General features: G+C 34.5%; 1 protein-coding gene across 1 annotated transcript; it reads right to left on the bottom strand.

The window, feature by feature from the left end:
* Window positions 1-603: 603 nt before the first annotated feature.
* LOC129260802 (brain-specific homeobox/POU domain protein 3-like) lies at window positions 604-15,281 on the bottom strand. Its single transcript, XM_054898772.2, has 2 exons — window positions 14,069-15,281; window positions 604-6,117 (listed from the first exon to the last, which is right to left on the bottom strand). Exons 1-2 carry the CDS (start codon window positions 14,198-14,200, stop codon window positions 5,194-5,196), a joined length of 1,056 nt encoding a protein of 351 aa, XP_054754747.1. The 5' UTR covers window positions 14,201-15,281; the 3' UTR covers window positions 604-5,193.
* Window positions 15,282-16,893: the final 1,612 nt, after the last annotated feature.

The following is a 16,893-nucleotide window of genomic DNA, read 5'->3' as shown; positions in this document are numbered from 1 at the left end:
GGCAATATTTGAGTAAGGTGCAATGATTATTATAACACTTCATTCTGCTCAATTATTCTGCTGTGATCCTATAATGTGATTTGTCTTTATTACATTCTTTGAACAACTGTAATGGTAAACTTAACATCTCAACCTACACTTTTTACAACTTTTTTACTCCCCACCCTTCTCTCTCTCTCTGACACACACATTCCCTCTATCCATCTTCCCCCTCTATCTTTCTCTCTCTCTTCTTTCTTTCCTTTTTCTTTCTTTCTTTCTTTCTTTCTTTCTTTCTTTCTTTCTTTCTTTCTTTCTTTCTTTACTTCTTTATTTCTTTTTTTCTTTCTTTCTTTCTCGACGTTCTTTTCTTTCTAATTATTGTTCAATATCTTTCTTTTACCGTGTTCAATAAAAAAAAATCTGTCTCATCTTTCCTTCAATTATTGTTGTTTGTTTCTTTCTCTTTCAGTGTATGTCCGGGTTTTTGGGGGCTGTTCTCTCTCTCTCTTCTTTTTCTCACTCTCTATGTCTTATCCCCTGACCTCTCTCTCTTCCTCATCTCACATTTCCCATTTCCTCTTTCCTCACTTTTCTATTTACATAAAGAGATCAATCACAATGTTTTCAATAATTTAAGAGATTTATTTTCCTGATAATTGTACTTTTCACAATGTTCTTCTTGTTTTACATTAAGAGTAATAAGTATTTACAGTTTTCATTACAAATAAAATATTTCGCTCTTTCTGCTTGGGGTCATGACCAAATAGAAAGAAGATTTAACAATATTTGAATCTGTACATACAAACTCAGACATATAAATAATGAGGACAAACATGTTCTTTGACAAAGACATTGAAATAATGCATCAGAAAACTGATACTTGCTTGTACAGGCCTAGAAGAGAATGTTAATTGATTTCTTTCCCAGATGTGGATAACTCCCGAATTCGCATTTTACGTCACGAAGTCGTTTTTAAACAATGATGATAATGCTTCATTGATTTTTATTTTAAGCTAATATGAATTTCAGAGTAACTTTTGTCTAATCAAAATTTAGTTTATATAAACGATGTTGGTAATCCTTCTCATCATCGTAAAGATGAAGATAAACGAATTCGATCGAACATTAATTTAGAAATAAATCACTACGTTAGAAGAAATAGTGGAAATAAAGTACACAATAAAGTTGCTTGCAGATAGAGCTAATTCACAGTTAGCTCATGATCAACTTTTCCCGAATGACCTTTCTCATTTTTCATTTGGATGAGCGCTAACACTCTCAAACGAAGATGTTGTGTAAACTTAGCATGATGTGGTACTTAAATTCTGCTAAAGAAAGACATAGCGTTTAGACCAGGAGACCAGTGGTTATATTTGAAAATAATAATATTTAATATGAGTAATCATCAAATCACAAATCAGTGAATTTGAAAAGCACCTCGAATGACCCAGAATGATCCCGTTTGGTATTCCGGATCATTTTTATCCCGGACGAGATGTGGAACTAACAGACTCGGGTTTTGGGGTCAATTAGACCCGAGATTCGTAGAATGTGTATAACTCTCATTTTCCCTGCCAAAAATAATATCAATTAAAGACAAGTTACGTAGATATTTGTATTACTTGTTCTTCATTTTGCAGATAAGATTCGACCTTGACAAACACTCCTAATTAGCATAAAGCTGTTCCCTTTAAATACCATGTAGTCAGGTGATTATTCGAGTATAGACGTGGGGTGCAGGGGCGTAAGGGCAAATGGCCCCCAATCTAACAATCTATCAGCAGAAATGGGATGAGCATAAATTTATAAATTTTCTTTTCAGCTCCCTCCCTCCATCAGTCAATAACAAATCTACCCACGGTCTATAACAGATACCAACTTAAATGGATATGGGCGTGGTGGGGGTGGGAGTTGGTTCTTTGGAATATTAATTATCAAGCATCTCGCACCAATTCGATCCAGCATTCCCCTTCATGAATGTTGAGTACACTGCCTGGTTCAAATGTGTTTTTATCGCATTATAATTCCACAAGTCACATAAAATGCAAGTCTATCCCAAACAAACTTGTTATTGGGTTGGACTTGACCTTTAAATTAATCGATGTCGCAATGTGACGCGTATGATCGTGGTAATTTCCCTTGCAATACCCAACGGGGACCATAGATAGTCTTGCATTCTTAAACTAATTATTAAAAAATGTCATATATCTGTTTTGTACCAGATAATTACCTCATACGAGTGTGGATACGTCTATGAATTCTGAACAACCATCTGATTATATTGCCGTAAGGACTAAATTCTACCAAAAAGGGGGGCCTTCTGTCACTGTACGCAGTGGATAGCTAATTATAGTTGCTTGCTAATTAGCATTGTCGGGAATTCCTCCTCGGAGGAGAAAAAGATGAAAGGGAGAAGAGAGAAAAGGGAGAATGTATTGAAGCAATGGTGGTAACAAAACCAGAGAAATTGACGTAGCATGCATGGGCGGCTTCATTTTTCACGCCCGTGTGATCGGCGCGAAAAGCTACTTCGCACCGCAATGATATCTCATCAAATTGAAGCTAGGCCATACGACCGGCGGGCTGCAATCGGCATGCACGCCAGGCAGCCAGAGTATATCGACGGGGCAGCCAGGCGTGGGTGAGTGGCAGTAAATTAGCCGATCACTTCTCGTCTTATCCCTGGGCCCATATAACACATGACTCCTGGAATTACCCGCCATCATATGCAGTTAAACACACACATTCTCATTCTATCTCCCCTCTCTCTCACTCTCTCTCTCTCTCCTTTTTACTCCTTCTTCTTGCCGAAATTATGACCGATATGATATCCTTCCGTCCATTCTTCCCGTGTTACTCATTTTCATCGCGACAAAGTAAATTTGCGGAAAGCCAATTATGTGTTGGTCATTCCAAGTTCATTTTCCCCCACACCAATCATCAGTTCTCTATATCTTTAAGTGTGCATCTCTCCCCCTTTATCGTTTCTCTATGCAGATCTGTCACATAAATGGTAGAAGAGTAACTATTGAGGGAATAATTTTACTCATTTGTCTTAAAAAGGAACCATAATTACAAGCATACCCCCTCTCCTTCAGTGGGTTCGATACATAAAATTAATTATTGATTAGGTACGTTTCGATAGAAATTATGAATTAAATAATCATGTTAAGCTCAGAACTTGTATATTTAAAATATTCAACTTTGCAATTATCGCTTTGTATTTTCACTATAAGAAAAGTGAGGGTTTTTATGTCGCACAAATTTCTAACACTAAGAAATAACCTCGTATCTGTCTACTGACTAAATCAATGGGAACTATCCATTCTTTATTCACCACGCTACAATAGTGGTCGTATTACCTGTCATCTAGCTTGATCGAGTGGTGTCTGACATAGCGACGTTACGTTTATAAACGGTAATAGACCATATTGAATATTATGTAATTATATTCTTCTGTATTCACCATTTTACAATCCAGATCATATAAGCTGCCAACTAGCACGATAGATGGCTGTATGACATAGCAACAATGTAGATATACAAACGAGACCATCTGATCGTCAATAATTAGGCCTACAAGATATTATAATGCTGTATCCAGCACTCTTCAATTAATCACGGTCACATTAGGTGTCATCTAGCTTGATCGAGGTATGTGTGACATAGCAACAAACGTAGAATAACACTGTAGACCATCTTGGTAATTTTATGCAATCATTTTGTATTTACCATTCTACCATACCAGTGACATTGTCATACTTATTGATCGATGGTTCCTGACATAGCAACGATATGTTCACATACAAGACCATTTTAACATTCTGAATAGAACTAACGTTAATCCTGAACATTTTTAACAATGTATGTGATCAAAGAAACCCACTGCTTTGTTTATAACGGCAAATGAATATTATCTGAATATATTACTGTTATATAATGTACATTCTTAAAAGAGGTGAATTTATGTTGAACGCTCGGCATATTGCTCTGAACTAAAGGCAGACGATTAGGGGAGATAATGATCTTTATTTTTTATGAACAATGGGGCGCCAATCTGCTGTACACGTGAGCCAGAGTTGCGTGTTCGCGTTTCCATTTGACCGGAGTGGACGCTTTGCATTATACTCAACTCATCTAGGAATAATATCAACCAAACAATGTATGATAAAACTTAGAATGAGAAAAGGGACAGTAAAACTTGTCTTTTAGCACCAAAATCCAATCCATTAAAAACCACAACTACGTGACGAATCTGGATATCAAATGGACTACATAATATAATACCAAAATGAAATCATAGATTGTTGTAGCTCTTTGTATGCTGAGTGTTCAAATCCAATACTTGCTCCCAAGTTTACAAATTTGATCTTTCTATCTCAAAGGGAAGAGAACTTTGTGTTCAGTGGTGAAAATAATACGAATAAGGGCTCAAAGAATAGGAAAATGTAAAAACAAATTATACAACAAATTACAATTGTTTTTTTTAATGTTACTCCTAAGGAAACGTATAGTAGATTATAGAATGTTCGTCACTATCGAGGATTTGATATGATTACAAAAATCTTGATTTGCATAAAATGATTATCTGATGTATGTATATACCTTGTCGTACCACTATTTCGCTTCTCACTTTTTAGTTCTTCATGAGATTTATTCTATATCAGTACATGTTACTTGATATTGATGAAACATTTCACCTCGTGTCAGATATAATTGAAAATTCAATTGAATCTATTTTCCAATCCCTATTCATCAAAGGAGCATTTCTAGAGACGCTTCAAACCTAAACAATAACCAAGTGGAGATGTCTATTGCATTATTTCATTTCTTAGTTTAATACAGGTGTAACGGTCACGAGATAACAATTGTCTGCACTTTTATACATCACTATACAACATGTAAGGCAAAGAATAAGCTTTCACTACTTCCCATCTCATCGACTCGATATAAAAACGATAATCGCTATCGATTTGCTCACGTTTTGTTCTCGTTTTAAACATCGTCCAGGTCGGGGCATGAGAGAGAATAGAATCGAGAGATGGAAAACAAGACAATAGCTAACGGTGTTCACCCACAAATTGGCAGATAGAATCATTCACAAAAGTCATGTGGCAATTTGGAAAATATGAATATCATAGTTTTGTTTATAAGGAAGTCCTTTACTTTCTTCCACTTTTCAGTTTGATTGTTAGGAGTTTGTGAGTGATCTCACCTCGGTTGCGCTGAATATTTCATCCTCTTTTGCTTTTGACGTTGGTTGCAGAACCATACGCGAACCACGTTCTTTTTCAAGTCCAGTTTTTCGGCAATGGCGGCTATTTTCTCACTTGACGGTCTTGGTTGGACGGTAAAGTATGCTTCCAGAGATCGTTTCTCTGGAGCAGCGATACTCGTTCGCTTTCGTTTTTTGTCTCCGTTGTCAAGGATACCAGGTGAATTTCTGTTTTCCCTCGCAGCAGCCTCTGCTTCATCCAGCCATGCAGCCAGGATAGGTTTAAGAGCAATCATGTTGTTATGGCTGAGTGTAAGACTTTCAAACCTACAGATAGTACTCTGACTGAGGGATCCTACGCCAGGAAGCTTCAGATTTGCCAGAGCTTTACCTACGTCAGCCTGCGTAACGCCAAGCTTTATCCTACGTTGTTTGAACCGCTCTGCAAAGGCTTCCAACTCTCGAGGATCCGTGTCGATATCATGCATACCCATGCCATGTGGCATCATGGTATTCACCGGGTTGAAATGCCCACCTGTACCTGGTAAGGGTGTGAAGGATGATTGGTGTGAAGATACAGCCGCTGCTGCCGCCGCTGCTGCAGCTGCACTCTGGACATCAGATAGACCCGGTCCAGGACCGCCTCCAGGAAGGCTAGCTGCTGCTGAGATGTCCAGGAACTCACCATGATCCATCGTATGATGATGAGGGAGACCGCGGGATACTGGAGATGATGTCGGAGCAAAGTGTGCTGGATGCATCCCACTGTTGACAGGATGGTGGTGGGAATAGTTGGTATCATTCTTGATGGTCATATGAGGTTGACTTGTTTTGACCATGGTGGACATGACATCTACAGCAGCTAGGGCTTCGGCTCTGGCGAGGAATCCACTGTCATCTAACGGACCAAAGATATTACCCTGAAACAAGAAAACCAAAAACAAATAGATAGTCACGGCCATTAATGATTCAAAACACAGCATCGAATGAAATATATCTTTTGTGTTCTGAATGTGTTGAACTGACTCTGTTTAAATCACAGAGACAAGAAAAAATTGACATGTTCAAGAAGTAGAAAATTTATTATTTTTACATAAGAACATATCTTCAAGTTGAAAAATTCATAAGACACAATATATGTGGTTACTCTGAAGCTCAAGGTAATCTACTTGATGTAAACGAATTATGATTGATATTTTGTGGTTCTTCTGCTTTGCATGCATAAATGTACATAATTTGATAATGGCAGCTCGGGTCTATTATTATGTCCGGTGATATGACCTGACACTCGACAAGAACATTAGTGTAACATTTTCACTGTTAACATTGTTAACATTAATATTTTTGATATTGATTGTCTGATTAATTTCTAAATTTGATATTCTATTCTGTATGTTATAGCTATACGTTTAATGACCTTTCCTTTCGGAAATTCGATTTTAAATTCTATTCGTAAATTTTCAATGTATTTCATCAGAACAAAGGTATTTGATATTTTTTAACACAAACTACATATGTCGTGAGAAATTGAAAGGCTCAAGGTTTGAATTTTCATGCAGCTAATGTATTATTTTGGAAGCAGGATATTATTTATCGCAATAAACTTTCAAATAGTATGCACGTTATTTAATAATTCGTGTTTCCGTTTGGTTATTAACGCAGAGCTAAACCCGATGACAATTTGAAACCCCGGGTGGCTTAGGCAAGGCGCCATTTTGTAGATGCAGAAGTCAATAATCTGAATAAATGATACTCGATAAACTAGTGTAGGCAGACACTACGGCAGTGAGCAACCCATTTGAAATTACCCAATGGAACGATAATAATATCTTACCCAAAACGATCAGAAATAGGATTGAATTTCAAATAAGATAAACCGTCTGCACGAGTACCTCTCTCCTCCCCCATCATAAGGAATATTGGTTTCAGATTTTGTAGGAGTTTCGTAACATTACATGTATGCAGACATTGTGATATGTGGAAGTGAGTTATGGGTGAATGTGAAGGGAGAGATTTAAAAAAATCACCAAGAAAGAAAAGTGTTTATGAGAAGTTAATCAATTAAAACATCGCTTTAACATATCAAGACACATGAAATAAACAAAGGGCAAATATAAGTAAGAACACTTTAAAAGAGACAAGAAAGAACAAAGATAAGATAAAAGAGAGAGAAAACGAGTAAAGGGGGAAACATAATATGTATAAATATTTTATAAGCATTGGAATTATGTAAGAATAAAAACTGACTGACTATTTGTGGTGACTGAAGGACAAATCAGGAGACCGAGTAAATAAGAAAATACGAGTATGTGCATGGGGAAGAGCAGAGAGAAGGAAACGAATGACTGGGCTAGCTAGGGACGGTAGATATTTGGTTGTGAATTATTAAGGGAATTCCTAATCAATCATTTATGTAGAGAAATCACAAACACACCAAGATGTAACGGGTCACATGTTGGTCGGAGGATAGCAGGAGAGAAAGAAGATGAGCAAGACCAGGAACCATATAGGTAACCATGGCAACGTATCCCCGCATAATATGATAATCAATGAAACCCTGAGACGAGTACCAATCGATTGTTTGTTAACTTAGTATTTCTATCATGCAGAGTTCTCGATCAGTTTTCGCAGTGAAACGTCAGTAATCAATCTGGACACAGAGTGATCTTTATTATAATTGAATGATAAGCAAATAATCACCGTTGGTGAAGAAAATGGGACAATTATCAATAAAGGGGCGATTGAGATGCAATGTTAAAAAAGGGTAGTTTGCCTCATGAATTAAAACTTAAAAGTTATTACTTTTATTTATTTCATGTTATTTCTATATACATTTCAATAACAACAGTATGTACATTTTCTTATTATAATCATTTTTAGCATTATGTAACAATGAGAAAAAAAATCCCAACAAAATGATTAACATACATAATATTATTCTGAGCAGAATATAAATTATACGTGAAATTTTTTTTAATTTTTTTTAATTGTTGAAACACGTAATTGAAATGTGAGACCGCCATCTAATAAGCTTTGAGCTTGAAATTGATAGAGGCCTCGAAAGGAAAGGTGAGAAAAAAAACAGACTACCGTGCAATAAAAACGACTTCTTTTATTTCACAAAATAATAGAAATATAACAAAAAAAAGAGGATAGAGAAAAAAAATGCAAGTGAGAGTAGTGTTAATAAAAGTGAAAGTGCAAATTATACCTTAACAGTGTATTTTATTTTAGAGCAGCTTTCAATGAATTTTCTTGTATTCCTTATCTACAGTATTTGTTTATCATAAAGAAAGTAGAGGATTATTACAAATGATTATTATATATGACTTCAAATATAGCTTAAACTTAAATTCACGAATTTATAAGTAAAGCTTGAAAATGATAATATTGACAGAATTTTCAATCAATCATGCAAGTACAATAATAAAAATAATATTCAGTAATTTTCAGCAACATCCGTTTTGACTGTAAAACTAACAAAGCTGTTAATTTGAGAGATCAGAAAAACGAACAACGCCATTTAAAAAAATAAAATATGCAATCTATCACACGATTCACTTCGCACAATTCGGATATTAACAATATTAGTAAATTAGTATCATGTAATCATGTTAAATATTTAGAATAATAATGAGGTATTGTCAAATCATTTCAGATTTTGATATATATATTCCATTTGCCGGACTGTAATCTTTTATTTCTTTTGATATATGATAAATAAAAAGTACTCCTGAAGTGAGTATACGGAATATAATATGATATATCTCTATGATTACTAGCCTTATATAAACTCAGTGTGATAAGATTAACAAATATATATACTGTTTGTGTATTTCCATTAGGAAATGGAAATGGGGCAAGTTTTCGCAAAATCAACGCCCTTTTTAATACATTTTTACATACAAAGCCATTTAACACATTATTGAACATAATTCAATGATACATCTACCCATAAATGAAAATAAAGAGAAAATGTTTGATAACTTAATGCCCAATATTCATGTCAATAATTAGCTGTAAGGAATAGTAACAATTAATTCGCTGGTGTGCAAACCAGGAAGAACTGTGACAATCAGAAGGTGTCATCTCATACGATTAGGTTGCAGCGAAATAAGGATTAAGTAAATATGCCCACCCAGAGAGCGTATTATCTCGAGCAGTGTCGGAATATACACAGGCATGAAATGTGATCATTACTTTTCATCTGTTTGCACCTTTCGCGGTTTTATCCTTTTCTCATGAAATATTGTGAAACATTTGTGTCGCTTCCGACTACGACAGAGTCACGAATCGACACAAAATGTATTTTTGTCACACAGGTAACATATGATAATAAACTTCTGCTATCTAGTTAATCCTCCTCCATAATTATCATGATCCCCTTTTTTTTTGTTTCACTAGCCTTAACAAATAATTTATTCCTATATTCTAGATTTCCGGAGTGCACTATATCTGAAAATAACTGATCAGTTACAATCCAAATGTTATAATGTATATACTAAAAACATTTGGCAAAGCATTAATTTACAATTGCCGCATATCCATCAGGTAATTGGGTAACCGCAAAAAAAAAATATTAAAACGTTTTAGTATGATATCAGCTATGGTAAAGCTAATTTATTACTGTGGAATGTCATGTGTGTCATATCTAATATACATTGGTGCGATATAACATTCTGTATTATTATTATTATTATTATTATACAATACTTTGTTATAATTACCTTAAAACATAAGAAAAACGTTTGGCATGAAGTACATTAAAGCAGTGACGTGTAAAGTATACGTTCCTAAGATTTATATCATTAACTTTATTTTATAAGAATTTGATATGAGATGTATGTATACTTTATTAATTAGTATGATGTTATACGTGAATTAGTGATCAAGTAAAATGATCAAGTTAAGAAAGTTTTATTTTCATGTCTTGAACTTTAAAAAATGTATTCGTTCAACAAGCCGCAACTTACATTTGTGTGATTCAAACATGCTGGACTATTAAAGTATTTACTCATGGATGTGTCATCAATATTAAATTTAAGATGTAAATAGCATTTCAAATTCATACGCTTTCCGTCAGCCGAGCTATTTTGTTAATGCGGCAGTATTCATTAGTGACAACTTCACATTTAGGTTAACACGCCATCTATATGGGACGTAAATCGATTAGGATCACCTCAAATAAACTCACTTATTAACAATTGATATCCTCAGTCAAACACTGTCATTTCCCGCTCTTTTTACAACGCTCCACTAAGATGAAATTCTCTTTAAACATAACCCTTTCGTTACATGGCGATTCAAATCATGCATAAAATATGGCTAAGAGAAAAGGGAAGTATGTGTTCATGACTGGGCTACAAGACAAGAGGGAGAATGACTAAAGTGTGTGCATGTTTTAATTCGACACTCATTCATATTTCAGTGAGGTAGGGTGTCACATATCCCATTGCCCAACTATTCAGGACCCAAACCATGGAAATTATCATCTATTATTCACTATGTCAACACAGCCCGAGTCGTGCAGTCTATTAATATTGTATCTGGCATAAGTTGCCTACAACCTACTTTTATCGCTGTACAATGCAGAACGCTTGTCAAAACGCATGTCAAATAATTTCCCGCACAATCCAACAATTACTTTGAGTATAAATATCACAGGTGGAACTTTTGCACGTTTTACTGGTAATTTTCACTCTTAATTTCTCAGATGAAATTGTTCGAAATATTCTTGATCGCTTGACACTTCGATAAGTCTGTCAGTTTACTTCTGAATAGTCCAATATAGAGTCAAAGATCGGTTTACATAAAACGCCTGCTCCATGGACTTGTCACTCAACTACAGGAAATTATTAAATGGAATATTGTTATATTCGATTTACATGCCGTGTTTAATTTTCAATTTCAATTTGGAATTTAAAGTAAACAAAATATTGATTTGGTTTGATTATCTCCACATTTCCTAAAAACATATTTAAAAACATGATTATGTAGGAACATAAATTGTATTACAGATAAATTACAATGTATATACAAATCAATATTCAAATTAATGAAAAAAAACATTACATAAAATAATAAACAGAAATCTATACAAGTCTTATTTGCAAAAGGACAAGAAGAGATATAGTGATAATCTCATTATGTAAATTTGGAGATAATTTAAAAGTCAAAGACTTCTAACATAATCCCTTTCAAAAACTCTGGTTCCCTCATTTAAAGATCTTATTAAAAGTAAACATATTTCTTTTCATAACTTAAAATATCTCATTCAAGTTTTATTGTTATTATTATCATTATCATTATTATAAATATTATTATTATCATCATCTTTATCACCATCATCATCATCCTCATCATCATATCATAAGATAATGCATAAAGTTATAGGCTGACAAAAAGGCAGTCAAAAATAATATTCGTAATTAAGAATATATCATGTGTCATAGTTTTAATTAAAAAGAATATATGATAATTCAACCATAAATCAAACTGGTTAACTCCATCTTAGTATTTCATACACTGCAATAGCTATTAAGATGTTGATTATACGTTACTTTTACGTCCCTATTTTCAAATTATGATGTTTGTTTTTTAACGAGTAATTTGTTACAGTATCGAATTTGTCTCTGAGTATTACAGAGTAGTTGATCATAAAATAATAACTCCAATTCTTCACACTAAAAACAAAATCATCATTTGAATATTTGCAGAATTATGTATTTTTTTAAATTAAAATGGAGTTATAAACTTGGGAGATTTGGTGGGAAGAATTTGTAAAAGTAGTATGACCAATTTCATACATATAATGTGAACACTATCCCTGATAACTTATTGAAATGAAAAAAAAATCATTGTCATTCAAGCAGAATCACATAAGTTGCCGCTTCCAGTATTGTTCTAAAATATATATCCTCAAACCAATAACCCAGGTATAAACTCTTCAATTAGAGCCAAAAATTAGACGTTTTATACACACATATTATATACTTGGTATCCACTTCGGTATATACAAAGCTACAAATTAAGGCCACAAGGCCCTACATGATAATGATTTAACATGATATGGATATAGATATTGATATAGATATAGACATAGATATTGATATAGATATAGACATAGATATAGATATAGATATAGGTATAGATATAGATGTAGATAAAGATATACAGTAGATATAGATACAGATACAGATATAGATAGAGATATAGAGATATATTATGATATGATATAGAAATATGATATGACATATGACTTGAAACGATATGATATGATATAATCACAATTTCCCTTCTTTCATTTAGATATTGAGTGTTCAACTCAAAGGCAGAAGGTCTTATTCTATAAATCTTTGTTTCTTATATAATATAATAAACGTATAAAATGTTCGCGTGGTTCCGTCGGAAGGAGGTTCCAGTTTATAACTCTTTAAGTTTTTTTTTTGGGGGGGTATAATAAGAGTATTAAAAAAGTAGTTTTAGAAACTCAGAACCCGCTACGGTGTATTCACAAGAAGATGTAGTTTAACAATCATAAAGGACTATATATACCATGCATACTTTATGACAAAGAATTACGCCAACACCAACGTTATAATACGGTGTAGTGTATATTGGATTTCTGGTTCACATTATCGATTTAATTAATTTGATCCAGTAGAGCGAGACCTTTCCCCTATGCGATGTACTTTAAAAAGCAGGTTGATTCATCAAATTTTAATATCCATATATTATTCACTTAACATAATTGATGAAAAATTGTCTGCTAAAAGCAATCTCCTTCACCGTGATACGTATATGATTTCAATGACACTAATCAGGTATATTTCATTTTAGTTACAGGAGCATTCACATCCATTATATGAAACAAATCCATTTTCCCCGCAAAATTAAGTTAAATATCAATTCATCATTAATATTCAAGAGATTTAATCTTTAAGCACATGATTCAAGCTAACACAAGAAAGGGTATGAGACTGTTGGTTTAAATAGACCTATTAAAAATTAATCGTAAATACCTTCTACGCCTAAATAATATATGATTATGGGTTGTGATTTTTCAGTATTTACAGTTTTTATTCGAATGTCTTGTAAGATATTTCAACGATTATCTGATGATGATTCTTGTCCCCATAGTGTGTTTCGGAAAGAAATATCAATATAAGTAGAATACTGTGTACACAATGCTTACTCCCAAAAGTTATTTATCGCACTGTCTCAGACAGAATAGGATAAATATATCTACATTAATATCTATTTTGAAGGTTTTGATAATTGATAGTGAAAATATGAGTGCTTTTAATTATTCTAATGTCACTTATGCTGATTAAAGTCTTTCGGGAAGAAAATTTAAATCAAAATTAACTGAAATAATCTGCTTGATCGAGTAGCTCATTAAAAATGCATCGCTCTCCCAAACACACCACAAACACTGATTTGATGCGAGAACAATACCCAGACTGCGTCAAAATAATTTAATATTCTGATCGAATGTCGAATTGGAAATGTCTCTAAAATTGTAATAATGTAAGGATTAGTTCTCTTCAAGATTGATGTGCCTAACTTGATTGATTTAAAGTTTTCAAAGAGAATCTGTGTAACCCTACAGTTTGGTGAAATACATGCATACAAATACTTCAATAGTAAAATTCATGATACATTTCTTTTCGAAATATACGAATGAATTACCTTTATCATGTTTATGATAAAACTTTATGAAAGAAACGTACAATCACTGTCATGCAATACTTAAAACATATTTAGTTGAATCTTAAGCATAAAATATGTGATGACATTCGAAGAAAATGGAAAATGAAGAGAAGAAGATGAAATAGAGAGGGATTAATGAGTTCTGAAAAGATGCCTTACCGGTCCGTTCATACAGTGTCTCCTAGTCATCTCAAGCCCGCGATCATGATGACGATGAAGCGGTGAATACTTGGGTCCTCCCGGGCCGAGTGGGGGAGGATGCATACCAACATGCTCTTTCATATTCATCATTGGATAACGCTCCGGGTTTCCCCCTCCCGAGTAGCGGTATGATGATATTAACTCCAGCGTAGGTTCGGCTGACTACGATGGCTCTGCACAAACCCTTCTCAAAGACCAAGATTCAAAGCTCCTTGACCTTCAAACTCAAACCACAATGGCGTCTTCTCTCTACTAGTAAGATGATTCTAGCTGGTGTATTTCGACAATCAGCTGTACGCTGGAAACAACAGTTATATAGATCGAGTTTGGGAGAAAGAAACGCACCGTTGTAAGGATGGCACATTAGCAAGTTCTTTTCTTCGCAAAAGGTTCGGAATCGATTTTTGGCAGTTTCTTCTTTTGAAGAGAAAGAAGAATGAAAGAGTGTGGTAGAGTCTTGTGTTCAAACACCTTGTCGGCGGTACAGGGCCAGGGCTGTTTTGGGGGATGACTTCGATTTCTTGCGGTGGGGAAGGGCGATTTTGACCCAATGTCCTACCTGTAAAGGTTAATGTCCAGCAAGAAATGAGAGATAAACATCCGCCTTTCAATTCTGGAAGCAAGAACTCAAATATGAGTATCTTCTTCTCTGATATGTGCGAATAATGTCGGCCATGGACTCGGCGAAAGTCTGACGGAAAATGAGAGGCGAAACGAAAGAGAGTGGATCTTATAGTTTGAGATCAAACTGGGAGTGTAGGTCAGCTTTGATGTAAAGCGACAACATCCACACGATGCCAACCTAGCAAGCCAAACTTCTCATCCTACTTCTCTTATTGTTTGAGTTTTAATGGTGTACAGTCATGTCAGGCTATTTACCCTTCTTCTCGGTGGTTTTGTTGACAGCTTAGCAAGTGAACTGGGCTATCATCTCTCCCTCTCACTCTCTCTTAACTCCAACTTGTTGTCCGGAAACCATTAGCCTACGAACATCACCTGCCGTAGTAATGCCCCATTGAAAGTGATAGCTGAGAACGCTCAACCGCTATCAGGCTGTCGGATTGGCCAGTCGGCGCCATAGCCGTACGCCAATGCTGCGCTTCGCTTTCCACTATAACTTGCACTCACACACATCTATGCGCTGCCCAATGAAAGCACTCCATCAGATCTTACAATCATTACGCATGCGCTCTCTTATCTCTTTACACTGCTTTTCTGAACTATGTATAATTTTTCTAAGAATAATGTTGACCTAAAGTAGTTCGTTTTTTGTTTGAAAGAGATACTGAACCAATGATGACAAAATTAGTCATATCAAAGGTAGATTAAGAACTACTGTATCGTTGATTGTACGATCATAAGAGTTCACCTGTGGTGGTAGAAAATATTGAAAATTTTCGAGGTGAATTTTCTAGAGTGCTGAGAACAATAGTTTAATGTTCAATATTATAATTTCTTCTTTTCTCGCCATTTTACAGTAATTTATTGATGTGGATGGAATGGTTAAATCATTTGGAGCGTATCAAAAAACAAACGAGGATAATTCGAATTATTATTCGGATTCTCTGTTGATTTTTTTTCTTTATCTATTCTTGATATCCTCCTCTATGCCTTTTTTTTATCAGAATCTCTCCCTTCCTTTATGTTTCTTGTTCGTCATTCACTTTCGTATTGGCAAATAGAAGAAAAGAGAGGGATAAACAGAATGGGTATGAGGGAAAAAAGAGAGGAATTTTAAAAATGTAGGTGTGGGAAATGAACACAATTATCATGATTATTGGTGTTGTCTCGAAATATGCAGTGCGTATCAAAAAAAGGTTTACACTAGAAAAAATCCTGTAAAATTATACATTTGTTATATCCTAAAGATTTTTCAACATTTTAACATTGGTACAGGTCCATTTAACATGTTTAAGCAAATTACGATATAACTGTCGAAAAATATTTCCACTTGAGTGCGCACCACTGATTTTGGAAAGTTAGTGAAAAATGATTTGCGCAGAACTTTGAAATAGTTATGCAAATAAAAGTAGACCTTAATCATGAAGAACACGTGGAATTTAGCTAGTAAAATTGATTTGAAGATATCTTTTACCTTTTTTAACTTGTTTCCTTGCCCAAAACACTTCGAAGAATGCATTGCACCCCACCCCACTCCCCCACACACCGAGGCCATCGTGACGATATTTACTTTACACTGAGCTGTGATTTACATGAAATGGCTTAGGCTTGATTTTCATTTTGTTGATCATTGTCAAGCTTGGGGAAAATGTGGAGAAACAAGTATTAAAAGAAAAATCAAATGTAAACCCACTTTAAATGATAAAAACTTAGTGAAAAAATGCTGGAGATGTCTGATATAAACGTTTGTTCAGATTCAGTTATGTCCTCAGATCCAGCTGGCACAAAAAGGGTAAAGGTTGTGCTTACTAAGTGTTGAAATTTCAGTTTGGGTAGCAAAACTGTTACAAAATGCTTGAATGTATCCGTTTTATTTCAATTGACTAAAAGTGCAAGGAAAATGCATGAGAAATGTTTTGCAGGGTAAGTTTGATTTCGCCCTTTCCCCTTGACACAGCGTAAAAACGAGCATTTCTGCGCAAACAGATTTCTACGAGCTTCACAAAAATTGACAGTGCTCACTCAAGTGTAACATTCTGTCAAAACTTTTATTTTCATTGGATAGATGAGACCCAAACCCAAGATTATATGTGAAAAAATTACCCACATGTTGTATATCTTTAAATTCCCATGGCTTTTTCAAAGTGTAAACTTTTTTTGAT

Source organism: Lytechinus pictus, unplaced genomic scaffold (assembly GCF_037042905.1).
Source record: "Lytechinus pictus isolate F3 Inbred unplaced genomic scaffold, Lp3.0 scaffold_19, whole genome shotgun sequence".
NCBI classification, from domain to species: domain Eukaryota; kingdom Metazoa; phylum Echinodermata; class Echinoidea; order Temnopleuroida; family Toxopneustidae; genus Lytechinus; species Lytechinus pictus.
Note: the sequence above shows the minus strand (reverse complement) of the source record. Positions and strands in the feature narration are given on the sequence as shown.